Source organism: Pteropus medius, unplaced genomic scaffold, assembly GCF_902729225.1.
Source record: "Pteropus medius unplaced genomic scaffold, Ma_sr-lr_union100, whole genome shotgun sequence".
Taxonomy (NCBI): domain Eukaryota; kingdom Metazoa; phylum Chordata; class Mammalia; order Chiroptera; family Pteropodidae; genus Pteropus; species Pteropus medius.
In genome coordinates this window covers 185,570-201,106 of record NW_024355205.1, presented here as the reverse complement: position 1 = coordinate 201,106, position 15,537 = coordinate 185,570, and the positions used below count along the sequence as shown (strand labels likewise).

The window sequence follows — 15,537 nt, the reverse complement described above, 5'->3', positions numbered from 1 at the left end:
TGAGAGCACGATGCTGGATCTTACCTTCCATTACAGCTGCAACCTTGGGCAAGCTTTCCGTGTTTTAATTTTCTCAACTTTAAAGAAGAGATCATTGGAGCCTTTTTCATAGGTTTTGGTGAGAGCAAAATGAGTTAATGTACGTGTGAACAGTTCATGTCTGGTTGAAAGTGCCTGTTGGCTATTACCATTAATACTGCATGTGATTGAGAAGATCTGGAAGCCTAGGACAGCCTTGTAATAGAGGAGAGAATCCTGGAAAGTTGGTATGTTTAAATGCCTGTCACATGGGGAGGGTTTTGTGAGAGGCAGCTGTTACCACTGTGGGTGTGTGTGACATTATTGACTTTACTAGAACGAGCTGTTTTGAGCTTGGTAGGCAGTCCCCAATAACACCTGTCTATTGGTTTAATTGGCCTGTCCCTGTTTCTTCTCATTTTCCTTAAGCATTTGTTCCACTGGTCCACACAGGACCTTTGGGACACACACAACTTAGGACAGAAGGCCAAGCGCCCCTCGAATTTAGTGTGTGGATGTCTCTTCCTGGGAATGTAAGAGCCCGTCTCCTCTGTGGTGAGATGCTCATGCAGATTTGAATGATGGTCAACTAGGTGACGTGCCTGGTGGTAGAAGAGAATCTTGTGGTTCAGATACACCTTCCTAACCAGGTGTCATTGGGCCAGTTATTCAACCTCTTTAAATCTCAGTTTCTTTGCTTATAAAATGCAGATAACATCAGCTTTTTCCATTAGGGTTAGGATTGGGGGTAGGAGGGAATGGGAAGTGACTGCTAATGGGCATGGTGTTTCATTTTGGGGCAATGAAAATGTTTTAAACTTACAGCAGGATTGAACAGCTCTGTGAATATGCAGAAATCCATTGGAATTACATGGGCGAATTACATGATATGAGCATTATGGCTTATTGAAGGATAAACAAGAATCTGTTAGGAGTAAACGAGTGACAGATAGACAGAGACTGGCACTTGGTGTGTTCTCAGGAAGTGGGGGCTGGCTACTGTCCTGTTACCACACCCATAACCCATGACTCTTCTAGAGAACTGTAATACCCTGCAGTTGTGAATAAATTAATATGTGTTAGAGTCTTAGAATCTTTAATCAGTTTTGTTGTCTATAGTTGACTGGGATATGTCTATATCATGTACACTGTAAATTGAATTGCTGAGCTGTTCACCAGACTAGTCAGTATTTAGTATTTTTAGCTAAATTCATCTGTCCTGTCTTAAGGGAAATCTTTAGTCACTTGGGAAGTTGTGCCATTTCCAGAGACTGTAAAATGTGCATATAGAATTTTTGAAAGTCATTTGTTTCCTAGCTGGAGGGTAGGTGGAGGTGTTTGTGAAAGAATAGCGGATCTTCGATATTTATTTGGAGAACCTTGAAAACAATCCTTATTAAAACGCAAATATTTCTGTATTTAGTTTTTCTGTATTAATACTTTTATTCCGAAAATCACCAGTTCTTCTTGTATAACTGACTACGTATATGGGGTGCCTTCCAATTTAACACATTTTCAGGGTGTCTCTCTCTCAGTGTGTTGTGAATAGCTACGACATCCTTTTTCATATGCAAAAGTGGGCCAGAATCATTTACTTTAGTTGTGACTGGCCTTTTAGGATTCGTCCCCTTGAATAAAGGGTTTTATGAAACCCCAAACTGCAAAAACACTTTATTCATTTGTTATTTAAGAGTTAATGCATGTCCCCTTCTGAGTATAACCCATGGTTCCATGCTCTTTGTCTTGTTTTTTGAGAGATAAAGCAGGAAATTTCTCTGTCTACTGCTGTTCCAGAAGGCCATTTGCCCAGGCATTCCTCCCCGCTGGCACTCTGGAGAATGCAGGTGCCTTAGAGCCAACCAATGTGTAACTCGGCCATGGTGCTAGTCACCATCAGACCATCAGTCTCGTCATTTTCTCAGCTCCTTTGGGGGCCAAGTGGGCCAAGAAACGATTTTTCATTGACAAAAACCATTCATCCTGATTTATGGTCTTTCTGTTGCCCTGACCTTTTATATTCTCATAAAGGTCATACACCCTTTTAAACTTTAGTATCAGAAGTTATTAGGAACATCTGTAAGAAACATGATTAAATGGCAAATGTATCCAACTCTGGTAGTTGTGTCAATGTTTTTAGACCTGGGGACAGTGGCAACTAAATTTTGATTGAAAAGAATCTAAGTCACATTCTGTGTCTACAGAATTTAAGTTCTAACACAGAAAATTCATTTTCCTCTAAAAATCTTTTTAATGGATTTCTTTCCTGTTTTATATATATATTATCAAAGTGATAGGATTTCACTGTATAGAAATTCCACAGAGGTTTCACAGATAACCATGTAAACCAGTAGAATGTGTGTGTGATGCTGGGGTTCGGGGTACACAGAGTTGCTGTGATTTCGTTTTGTCTCTTGTTTGATGTTGGTGGCCAGTGTGAGATTGCACAGGGGCTTTCGCTCACCTAAACTCATCCTTGCCACTTTCCCTCGTTTTACACATGAATGCTGTAGCTGAGTTACTGGAGCTGTTTTTGCCCAGGGCAAACCAGGTTACAGCACTCAAACACGCTGCATTCAAATCCTTTTGGAACTGTTGGCACAGGTTGGCAGACATGCCATTGTTTTCAGACAATAGTGACTCAGAGTTGAACTGGCTCCAGGGAGCAAGTGCGGCTTTTGTACAGTAACAAGGATTTAATGCCAGCCAATTGATGGCGTCTGTCTTCCCCAAGTCGGGCCGCTTTGTAATGACATGAAGCTTACATTTAAATATCTGGCTTGAGATCAGAAACTTGGCATGCTTCTCTTTTCCTTTCCGTACACATTCTTTTTTATTTACAATGATTCTGCTTTTGTCCCTTCAATTTGTTTTGGGGGTAGGACTGGGAGCATTTCTTATTTTATGTAATTTTGGGGTTAGTCCAATCTTCCGGCCTTGGGTTCATTCTCTCCTTCTTATCCCTTGTGTTCCTGCTAGCAGACATTTTATTTTGGCCCTGCTTTCAGTAACTCCTCTTGTCCATATTTCTCTTTCAAGGCAGTGATGTCTTTAGAAACCTATTATATTAGCTCAGGTCAGACACCGAGTCGTCTCAGGATATCATAACTTTTGTCACATGCCAACCAAGTAAGATTCTTCTTGCCTACTCACCTAATAAAAAACTCAGGATTGTCTCCTGGTGTTCAGACAAGATGCCTTTATTAGCACTAATAATTAGTAAGATTGGGACATCTGGATGTGTGAAGGGCACGAAGGCAGGCAGAAGTGCACGGGCTGGCCTTGTCAGGTCTGTTTAAAGGGAATTATGGTTTTCAGATGTGAGTCTTGTCCTGTCCATTGAAGTAGGAGCTTTTCAGAAGATCAGCCTTCTTAGATTTGCATAACTCCTTTCTCTCAAGACCACAAAGCACTTTATATACTTTATTTTAAATACTTCAGCAATTCCTGGAGGGCAGATCAGGGGAGGCAGCTGGTGTGTAGTTCAGAGAATTGAAGCACAGATGTATTTGGTGATCTGAGAACTAGAAATCAAAACCAAGCTCTCCACGTCCCCCCAAGAGGTCGGGTATGTGAGGGTTTTAAAGACCTCATGACTGGCTTCCTTAGACTGCCCTATGGGTCTCCTTTGGGAATCTTGGTGCGATCTAACTCTGTGAACTAAGCTTATATGGGGAACATCATTTAGTACAAACTCCCTGGAGCTATAAATGGGAGTTCCTCCTTGGAAAGTGTAGCTTTCCGCCATCAAGGAGATCGCGGGATTGCAGTTACAGATGTTTCTAAAGTAACTTCTCTTGCTTATTTCATTTTCATCCCTTACTGGGAGCCAATCTTATCTTCTCGGGCATGAAGTGACCCTAAATCAGAATATCAGTTTTTGGATTTAAAGATTTTGCTTGCCGTGGTGCGAAAACACTTGTCTGTAGGCCATTTAACTTTCTGGGTGTACAAATCAATATATTTCTCTCTTTATTAATGTACGAACTGTTTGTATTTGAGTACAATACAATTTCTTAATATGGTTCACCATGATAAATGCCTTTTTTTCTCTCTCTTAAAGAGTCCAATTATTCCTTTTAATTGGGGACAGTGTGCATAGGTCTTCTATACTTCTAACTTTCTTGGTCTTTCTGTTTCTTATGTTCGTTCACAGGGTTTTTAGTCTTTCCCTGTGAGAGAATATATATTTTTTTCCTTCCACTCCTCGAGAATCTTACAAATGAAGACAAAAGATAATTACTTGGAGGGGTAAAACTGGCAGGTTCCCACGACACTTAAAATTAATGAGCTGTTGAGGACAAAATATACCTTCTCTCTGGCTCCATCATCTTCGCCCAGTCCTACCCTCCCCCGCCCCCTTCCCATTTAACACATCATTTGACTTTTTGGCTGTGTTTGCCATTTGTGTGTATTGCTGCTGTAAAACAGCAGGATAACATGGTTACAGAGAGTGGATTCATTTTGAAAACTATCCTACTCTTTAAAATTAAAGTTAATTTTATTCAATTTTTTATTTTCATATTTTTGAAAACTTTCCCCTTTTCTGATTACCTGGTCAAAATATTCTTTAGTAGAATACAGTGCTGCAGTTCACAGAGCAGCCAGTTTGGTCTCTGATGTTAATGGCACATGCCTTCCTCTCTCCTCCTGTCCCCTTTTCTTGTCTGTCATCATGGTGCCCCACTGCGTCACCTTTGATTTGCAGGGCTTTGCTTTCCAGAGCATTTTTTTCTGAGAAGTTACTAAAGCGCTGCTGGCAGGCAAAACCCCTCCAAGGCATTAGAACAGAACCGGAGTTGTGCATTCCATTTCAGGTGCATGTAATGCTGGGGAAGAATTGGTTTTGTTGTAGTTGTTGTTGTTATTCCCAGATCTCAGAATGGTGTTACTGGCTTAACCACAGTGCCATTCTTCATGAGTACTTGCTTCATGCCCTGCTACATGCCCTTTCTAGATGAGTATTTTCTCATTGAATCCTCAAAGCAACCCTATGAGACAAGTAGTAAGTGGAGAAAACTAAGGCTTGGACCAGGTAATCGTTAGTTTGAGGTCAAATAGTTAGCAAAGGACTTTTCTGGATTCAAATTTAGGAAGCTTCATCCCAGAGCTTGAGCTTGTAGGTATAGACTTAAGTACATGGCCCATCAAAGCCTCTGGAAACCATCATGTAACTAACTGTGGAAAAGCTAGTCCAGCCCAGCAAGTTTCAGGCATTTTGGTCTCAAGACCCTTTTCTGTTCTTCACAGTTACTGAGGGACCTCCATAAAGCTTTTATTGATGTAGATTGTATTTATCGATATTTACCATGTTAACATTACAGCTGAGGAAATTTAAAAATATTCATTTAAAAGTAACACAGACTCATTACATATTAACACAAATAGCACTTTTATGAAAAGTAGTTACATTCCAAAACCATCCAAGAAATTACAGGTGAGAAGAGTTGCATCGTATTACATTTTTGCAAATCTCTTAATGTCTGGCTTAGTAGAAGACAACTAGATTCTTATGTTGGCTTCTGCCTTCAGTCTCTTGCATTACATAGTTTTGATTGATATATATGAAGAAAATCATTCTTAGACAAATACGTAGCTGGAAAGGGAGGAGCCTTTGTAGATGATTTTATTCTTTGACATCACACCTGTACTCAACCAATGGTAGTTTCTTAAAGGTCAGTTGTTACAGGAATCTAAACCTATATCAGTAAACTTTACATATTTTGTTATATTAAAACCCATCGGTTTGCCTTCCACTTTGAATGGATCTCTTACCTATGCAGTTTTGTAATATCTTGTATTGATCATTTGAACATAATGTTTCACTGAGTTATGTACTTCTTTCCAATTGTCTGCGCCTTTCATTATGCGGTATCAAAGAACCCCATATCACCACTGACCTCATCAGAAAAGTCTTTAAGTGTTGGAAGGCTGTCAAACTCATGGTGGCACATAGAGGTTTTTTAGAATTGTAATTTTTGCTTGAAATTGTATATTCTATTATTGGCCACAATATCTATTAGTTATTTTCCTTGACAGGCTTACTTGATTCATTTTTGAGAAAATAACTGTATTGGTTCTTCTTTTAAGTAAAAATAACATTCCATGAAAAAATGAGCTAGCTTGCAACTTAAATAATCGTGCAAGTGCTTTTCCCCTGGAAATAGTCATCATACTTTTTGGTATGCAGGAGAAGTGCTTTATTTGTAGTTCTCATTTTGTCTTGACCTTTGTACTCAAGGGTCAAGATTTAATACTATTAACAAGTTGTACTGCTTTATCACATCCTTAAATGAAGTTGGCTTTGTTTCTTTTTAAATTGGTAGTGAAAAATACTGTAATTATTAGTATAGTTTGGTGCCACGGCATTGATTTGTGTTAAGGCACCAGCAGTTTTGCTCACATTTTTTTTTTAATAAGTTTTATTGAAATGTAATTGACATATCTTAAAATTTACCCAAAGTGTAGAATTTAATAATAGTTTTTTAGTATATTCACAAAGTTCTGCAACCCTCACCACAATCAACTTTGAAACATTTTAGCACCCCGTCAAACCTTGTACCATTAGTGGTTACTCCTATTTTCCCCAGAGCTCCCCAGTCCCTGACAACTGGCTGTCTACTTTCTAACTCTATGTATTGGTCTGTTCTGGACATTGCATATTAATGGAATCATACAATCTGTGACTTTTTGTCATTAGCTTCTTTCACTTACCATAATGTTTCCAAGATTGATCCATGCATATGTGTAGCATGTATCAGTACTTGAATCTTTTTTTATGGATGGATAATATCCCATTTGTTTTTCTGAGTCGCAGGTTCATCAAACTTTTGAACCCCCTTCCCCAATTTTGTATTATTCTTAGCTTTGTACTATTTTTTTCTGTGGATATGTGTTTTCATTTATGTGCATACCTGAGAGTAGAATTGGTGGGTCACGTGGTACCTCTTTTTCACCTTCTGAGGAACTTCCCAGCCTATTTTCCAAAGGGCCGCTACATTAAACATTCCCACCAACAGTGTATGAGGGTTACAATTTCTCTACATCTCACCAACACTCCATTATCTTTTATTTTAGAGCATAGCCATCCTAGTGGATGTGAAGTTGTATCTCATGGCACTTTCGATTTGCATTTCTCTCACAGATAATTCACCTTTAGCCATCATCATCGTTGAAAAATCAACACAGTGAAAAACACAAATAATGTCTTAGGATAATTATGAAAACAGTTTTGACCTAGGGGATCCCCTGAAAGTGTCTCTGGATCCCCCAAAAGTCAAGTCACTCAATAAACTAGGAGAGGTGTGGGATGTGTTTTTAGCGTTGTACCTTCTCCCTGCATGGGCAGGGCATTAGCAGTGCCTCTTTTCCCCGTGAAACAGATTTTGGGAGGCAGTAATGGGCAGCTGGGTTCAATAGTGGGTGATGATGGTCTGCTCAAGCCAGCCATCTGTCTGTATTGAAGCCCTTCTTACACTGTAACTGCAGGGAGACCAGGGGACAAGAAGAGGTACTGCTACAATCTGATTATGTAATAACCTGAGACGGTCCTCTTAAATATGTAGTAATAAGGTTTACTAAGTGTTAAGTGCTTACCGAAACCCAGACATTGTGCTAGATGCTCTCCATACAGGAACATCTGTTATCCTCAGTCTACAGAAGAGAAAACTGAGGGATTAAATAACTTTTCCAGTTGTTAATATCAGAGCTGAGAATTGAAATGCTCATATAGTGTCAATGAAAGGGGACAAACCCACAGAATAATTTTTTTTAACTGAGCAAAGAAAAGTCATTATAGACTTGATATTTCTTTAATATCAGGCTGCATCTTGATGCACATCTTGGTGACAGTAACAGAGCACGGAGAAGTATGGATATTTGAGATTTAAAAAAAAAAACAAAACCAAGAAACTTCCTGTATCATGTTTCAATAAAGGAGCTCTGTTCACTGCTTTAGAAAATTGGTGAATGGTCAAGAATTGCCTAGATTCATGTTCTTTGGCTTGATTTTTAATCACATTGAAGTATGACTTCTTACAGATGTTGCTTTTAATTTGTCTTGAAAGCAAGCACAGATACTGCCAGCTTGGCTATGATTGATGGTTTCTGACAATGTGCACTTAGTTACTTACACTCAGAATAAATGCCAACCATTTGAAGCTCTCCATTTTTTCTGTAACTGAGAGTATCCACGAGAATCTTATACAACACAGAATCACAGACCATATTTTGCTGTGGTATGGTCTTTACTTCAGAATTGAAAATCTATTTAGAATATATAATCACTGGGGTTGGGAGAAGCTTTAGAGATCAGGGTTCACATCCAGTCCAGATATGGAAAATGTAAATCTCTGTGGTATATATGCCATATAAACAGTAATAACAAGTGGACCAAAGAAGTAAATCTAAGCAATTGAATCTAGAAGCAAATAGGAGGAGACGTAGAGGAATATTTTACTGTTTGAAGACATGGGAGGGCTTTCTAGGCATAAAAACAAAGAAAGAAACTAAAAAATGGGCTAGTGGAGTTAGCTCTACAAGAAACGAAAAACAAATGACAAGAGGATGATATTTGCAACCTGTAAGGCGTATATGGAATTTAAAGGGCACATAAAATGGAGGTGGTGAAAGAGAAATGTTGAAGGAACTGTGGATACAAGTTATCCCCAGTCTACAGATCCTCAAAAAAGAGGAGTAGTATCTTTGCGCTTTCTGAAGAGCAGGTAGGAGTAGGGGAGTTTGACTTCTGCTCCTTCAGGCCAGCAGACAGAGATTTTAGCTCAAAGGAGGAAGAATTTTTCTCTTTACAGCTGCCTGGTCAGGTAGTGAGTTCTGCCTGGAATTCTTCAAGTACAAGATTGGGGGAGGGACATGTCCTAGAGTGGAGATGCTTGACACGCAAGTAGCCAAGGTGACCTTTTAAGGCTCCTTCTGTTAGGAAATGCACCAAGAGCCTTTGTAAAATGACAGCTATAGGGACTCACTGTCTCTTCTCCGCACTGCACTGCTCTGCCTGAAGCTTGTTGGGGGTGGAGCAGACCAGGCACAGGCCTCCCTCCTCTGCCTGCTGGGTGGTTGCAGGGGCAGGGATGACCTGTGGGTGTGAGAGAGAGGAAGAGTTGGGAAAGGCTTGTCGATTCCTAGAATGGGGCCGGAACTATTGAGTCTGTCTAGGTTTGCCAGTCCTAGCTATAAAGCAGACGAGAAAACTCAGGACAGCAGCATCATTGTAATGTGCTGTAAAAACCTTGAGCATCACTCACTGTTCCTTTTGAACTCCCTAAGTGCGTGGGGTCCAGCGTTCATGGTGGTAATTGGCACTGAGAGCCACGGTGGGGCGGGGAGCCTGTGCTGGTGACAGGCAGTATAGCATGGGCAAGGTGCTCATCTCTGTGCTAATTGGCTTCATCTATAAACTGGGCATGAGGAGAGTGTCCTGTCCCTTCGGATTCAAAGGCTGAGTGTACTTCAGAGCATTAGCATTGTTCCCCTGGCTCAAGGTAAACGCCTCTGAGGATCTGGCTCAAACCTCCAACACCCCTCTTTCTCCTCTGTGGTCACCAATGGGTCAGGTCAAGCAGCTGCGTCCCTGACCCACGTTCTTTGGCAGATCTTCAGCCTTGAAATGCACATCTTTGAATCTGAGAATTTATTATCCCAGATCCCCTGTATCTTTATACACAAGGTGCTCCTGTTCTTGGAATGTGACTGTTGGTGGTATTGTCTTCATTTTAATTTCTCGCTCTTTGTGTTTGAGGCATGATGTTGATATTCTGAGGGCTGTTGAGGTTTTTTGGTAGGGATTTTTAAAAATTGATTTTTCAATCATTTCAATCAAAGGAAATAATCGTTAGGATACGCTTATAATTTTTTATTTCGTCTCAGTGTTTAGGATGATTCTTGTACTTGGTGGTGTGCTGCTGGTGAGCTTTGACTTAGGGCTGCTCTTGAGAGAGCGATAAGACTTGATGTGTGGAATATTTGCCTTTTCTTTTTCATTTTGACTTTCGGAAGTTTAGATTCCATGGCTGCATACTCAGTGTAGTGACTTCATTCTTCCTTTGTCCTTCCTTCCTAGTTTTCAACGGTTCCAGCAGGTCATCACGGGAGAAAGAACCTGTTCAAAAACACAAAAGCAAAGAGGCCACTCCCAGCAAGGAGAAGCACAGCGATCAGCGGGCTGACAGCCGGAGGGAGCAGGCTCCAGTGAGCCACCCCCCGACGGCCCCCTCCACGGGCTCCTCGGCCAAGGGGCCCGCTGCTAACCACCACCACCCCCCTCTGCATCGGTCGGCTCAGGACTTACGGAAACAGGTAAAGCCCAGCTCTGTCTCACAGGTGACTATGGTCTGGCTGAGAGGGTGCCTGCCCGTCTACCAGATGCCACCTCCCCATGTCACCAAGTGAGAAGTAGCCTCAGTAAATTTATGTTTTGAGGGCTTTTGAACCAGGAAGCTGGTGCTCAGAGGTGAGGTGGGGAGAGAGAAGCATCACCTTGCACAGAGATGCAAGTGCGTGCACCTTTCCTCCCGTGAAGGTCGATCGCACTGGGTTGACGGTGGGTTCGCATTCATCCCTGGAGCATACCGCAGTCACCAAGTGCTATGATCTGGTGAATCTCGGGTATCAGAATAGGTCAGAAAGATGGAAAGGGAGTGCACCTTCGTTCCTCCTCTTCCACCCCACGTGTCCTGGATACCAGAGGAGTTTCAGAGTCTGGGGAGCATGTTGTCAGATCAAGAGCAGATAACTTATACCTTGAAACAGGCCTGCAGACTGCCTGGGTTGTCAGTGGATGAACCTGGACCATTATCTGTCCTTCTTAATGTGACAAGTTAGCATCTCTCCACCAGGATTTCTCAGCAGAGGACGTGCATGGGCACTTGCACCGCTGAGCAGTCTGCATGAGGCGGGGTGCAGGGTGAGTGGTGCAGCTGAGCGCATTTCAGTTCTGCACCGTAGGATCAGCAGATGTAGACGCATGCTGCTCTCCCCCCATTGCCCACTGCCCCCCATTTCAGTGTCATTCAATAGCACAGATCCTGTTGGGGGAACTCTTAAGAATGGCCTCAGGGCTCAGCCATTGTTGCTGTCACGGTGTTCATGTCCTTAGAAAATGATCTCTCAGGATCCTGGGAGAGAGAGAGTAGGGATAAAGGCAGGTGCCTAGAAGCGATGCGGTGAAAGGCTGTCTCACGAGGGTCAAGTGGCATTTCATTGACCCCTCTGCTCCTATTCTAACTCCATTTTAAAGTCGGCCCTAGAGATCATCGATGAGCTTGGCTCATTGAGAATTTTATCACACAGTGTTAAATTTTTCCCTATAATAGACTGGAACTATCTTTAAAGATCGATTAGGGCGAGTTGTGGGTAGACTGGAGATTACTTGGCTGGCAGTATTCTGGAATGACTGAAAGATGGTCATTGTGGTTTTAAGATAGTGGAATTCTTCCTTTTGTTGAATTGTTCTTTACCTGTGGTCTTTCTCATTCTTGATAATGTTAGAAATATTTCTCTCTGGATATGCGACTGTATTCATACACATACATACATAGGAATGTGTGCGTGCACACACATTATTAGTATTATAGCTTTCAAATGTTATTCATCTCTTCCGTTGGGGTGAGGTGGATGAGGCAGGAATCCTCATATGTTTCCACAGTCCTCAGATATCCGCTCCTTCATCCTTTGCAATGTTATCTTGTAATTAAGTGGTTTTAGCATATTTTAAACATTGCCTGTTCTTCTCATTTTCCTAGGGAGAATGACTAAGTGTGATTGTGGAATTGGCCTCCCAAGCACTGGGTGCCCAGTTTTCCAGGACCAAGAGGCACAAAGCTTAGGGTGCACCATACCTTTGGTTTTTGTGTCTTTGATGAATTATCTTTGTTTCATTTCCGAAGTTGATGGTCGAATAGGCACGTGTGCAGAGCTGTCCTCTAGATGTTTTGCTTATGAAGGAGAACAATTAAAAAGGGACCCAGGGAAGGAGAGGACCCATCAGTGGGGCAGGATTGAAGGGCTATAAGGGATGAATATGTGACTTTATATGCACATGGAATTATAATAACATACATACACTTTGTCACTTTCATGTATGAGGCTGGATTCAGTAAATCTTTGGTCTCAGTTGGTCATAGCTTTTCAACTTTTAACACTTGCCTTTCAATTCACGTTTCCTTTGTTACTGAACAAGAGGTATTCTCACCGTTGGAGGTAAGATTTGAGGGGAGCTGAATGTACCATTTGCCCCAGAATCACCCTGCCCATTTCACATGCAGCATCAGATTTGGAGGAGAGATCTGGGTGCTCTCCTTACAGAGCAGACCCCGCCATCTGAGTAAGAGCTGGGGCCTGGCTTGCTTTCTTTGTTCAGGTTAGCGTCTTCGCAGGTGGGGTATAACAGTACAGGTTCTTCTGTCTATCCCCCTCTGCCCCTGTCAAATCAACCCAGATAGGATGGCCCAGGGCTCTGTTCTGGTTTGGCTCTGACCATGACCTTCTCTGAGACTCAAGATGTGATATTTAACCTTTCTAGGCCCCATTGTTATTTTGGAGCCAGTCATGCCAACTCCTCTCAGAGAGGGATATTGTGAGAAATGAAAGGATAATTTTGAAACCATCAAATCCCATTAGTTTAAATACTCTGAAAATAAGGTCAATAAAAGCAAATTGCAGATTCCTTTTAACTGCTCAATGCAAATGATTAGAATCTGACCTTTCATCTTTTTAACTACATAAAAGGTAGGGGCCCAAAGGATACTCTGATCTTTAATTGCAAATATGATTAATTTTTTTTTTGTCGGCCTAAAAGAGAAAGATACACATGACTGTATGAAATAGTGTGGATGGCAGGTGAAGGGATACAGTGTTTACGGGGTACTGCCGAGAAGTGATCTTGCCCTGTTAACTCAGCTAGTACCTGATAACGCGTGATTTTTACTAAGATAGCCCTTCTCCCAATTACCTGGCACCATGCCACGTATAGTTCTTACACTTTCTATAGGCCCTCAGCTCCAATACTTAAAGCATGTGAACATGCACTTCACCTATGCCTTTTTCTTGATGCGAGAGGCCTTGCCAGCCCTCTAGCATTTATAACATGATACATGCTATGCTGTCTGTCATGTGGTACATGTGCATACATAGTGGCCCTGGGGTTGTCAGGAGAAGTGGCTCTGCTGGATAATAATTTGGTGTGTGGTAGGTGTTTGGCAAAGGAGCAAAACCTATTTTTTGTTTCCTTAAAATAGCATTTTGGTTTAAATGCAGTAAACGACAGTAAGAAATTTAGGATGGTAAAACAAATGAGCTTATACCTTGAGAGGGTTTCGAAGTATTAGTTTTCCAAGGGGATCACGAGGAAGCTTTCAATTGTGTAGAAATGTGTTTGGTCGGTAAGCCAGGACGTGGATGTTAGGCTGTACTGAACGTGTCACCCCTCTGTGCTTATTTATGGCACTGAGGCTGAGCTCTAATGTGAAGAAGAAAATTGCCAACTCCCTTCATAACTCAACAGCCTGTCCAGTAGAGTTCTCGTTATTTTAAGCTTTTTTTTTTTCTTTAATTCAAGTTTTAAAGCCCAAGGGGACTAGACGACTATTCCTAACCAACAAATGTGGTTTTTTTTCTCTTGAGTTATGAAAGGGTGGGCAGAGGCACCCAGCTCAATGCCTCCCTCTAGTGGGAAATAAGAGCTTGACAATTGAATTTCTGGTTGAATTGAGGATGGCTTCTTTGACTAGGACTGGTCGCACTATAGAACCTCAGGGCTGTGTGCCTTGGGGTAACAGGTGACAGGTAGGTGTGGTGGGCCAAGGAGAATAAGCTGCAGACACCCTACTTCCTGCAGAACTGGGTGAAAGTGGGGAACAGTGGGATGCATAGTCAGAAATCTTACCAGAGCCGAGAGGAGCCACTTGAAGAGGTAAAGTTGTTCAGCTGAAGTGTTTTTATGGCATGTTGGAGGGTTCTGCCATAGCCACCTTTGTGTTAAGTCTCCAGTGAATTAAAATGACTCCTGTCTCATGTGCTCAGAGTAAGCACTTCCTCAGGATGTGCAGCAGTGGTCTCAGACCCCACGTGCGAGCTGGCCAAGTGTCATGTTTGGTTCTGTCTGATATAGCAGTGGTTCGGGGGAGACCTCAGTGGCAAGGGAGAACAATGCCTTCTTCTAGACCTGTTTTCTTGGATACCAGTTAAACATTGGACCCCTAGAAACCAAGTACAAAGCCAAGGAATAAGCATCTGTGTGTTAACCGGTGTGTCCTGGGGTATTGGTTCTGTTTCATTACGATGTTTATGACACATGGCACAGCCAGTGGGACAAATTGATGCCTGGATTGGCTTGTCAGCTGCATCATATCCTCCTCTGTGGGAAGGCATGAAACACAAGCACACCGGGTATGGGGTGGGAAGAGAGAAGAGGGTCAGGGAAACATACCCTTTTTGGTCTTAATAATTTATTTCTCTATAAATTAAAGTTTGCTGTTCTGATGGATTGCAAGGGAGATACATTTAGTCCACAGTCTTGTTATATGAACATGTATGTATAACGTTTGGGTGGACGCTTTTTTAAAAAAGCGTTTTCAATTACAATTGGCATACAATATTATATTAGTTTCAGGTGCACAATGTAGTAATTAGACATCTATGTAACTCACGAGGTGATCACCCCAATAAATCTAGTACCCATCTGACATCGTACATAGTTATTACAATATTATTGATTATATTCCTTCTACTCTCCTTTATTTCCCCATGACTATTTCATAACTGCCATTTTGTACTTCTTCATCCCTTCCCCTTTTTTCAACTACTCCCCAACATCCCTCCCATCTGGTAACCTTCATAATGGACTCTGTATCTATGAGTTTGTTTCTGTGAGTTTTGTTGTTGTTGTTTAGATTTCACATGCATGTGAAATCATATGACATTTGTCTTTATCTGACTTACTCACTTCAGCATAATACCCTCTAGGTCCATCATGAAATATCTTTTTCCATCTCTTTCCTTTTAGTTTGTGAGTGTCTTTTAATCTGAAGTGAGTCTCTTATAGGCAACCTATGTACAGGTTGTGTTTTCTTATCCATTCAGTCACCCTATCTTTTGATCGAAGCATTTAATTCTTTTTCATTTAAAGTACTCGTTGATAGATAGTAGTTATTGCCGTTCTTTACACATATTTTTGATATATACTTTTTTCTTCTTATGTCCTTCCAACATACTTGCTTGGTGGTCACAAACTCCTTTAGCTTTTTCTTATCTGGGAAGCTCTTTATCTGTCCATTAATTTTAAATGAGCCTTGCTGAGTAGAGGACTCTTGGTTATAGTTCCTTGCTTTTCATCACTTTGAGTATTTCTTGCCAATCCCTTCTGGCCTGTAAAGTTTCTATTGAGAAATCAGCTGACAGTCTTATGGGAGCTTCTTTGTGGGTAATGAATTGCTTTTCTCTTGCTGCTTTTAAGATTCTCTCTTTGTATTTAACCTTTGATATTTGATATGTCTTGGTGCGGGCCCC

At 41.4% G+C, this 15,537-nt stretch overlaps 1 protein-coding gene across 1 annotated transcript in view; it reads left to right on the top strand.

Moving 5' to 3' along the window:
* JARID2 (jumonji and AT-rich interaction domain containing 2) overlaps nt 1-15,537 on the top strand; it is a 239,547-nt gene that overhangs the window by 192,708 nt on the left and 31,302 nt on the right. Inside the window, 1 exon segment of the mRNA XM_039857822.1 lies at nt 10,094-10,329. Coding sequence (XP_039713756.1) covers nt 10,094-10,329 — 236 coding nt within the window.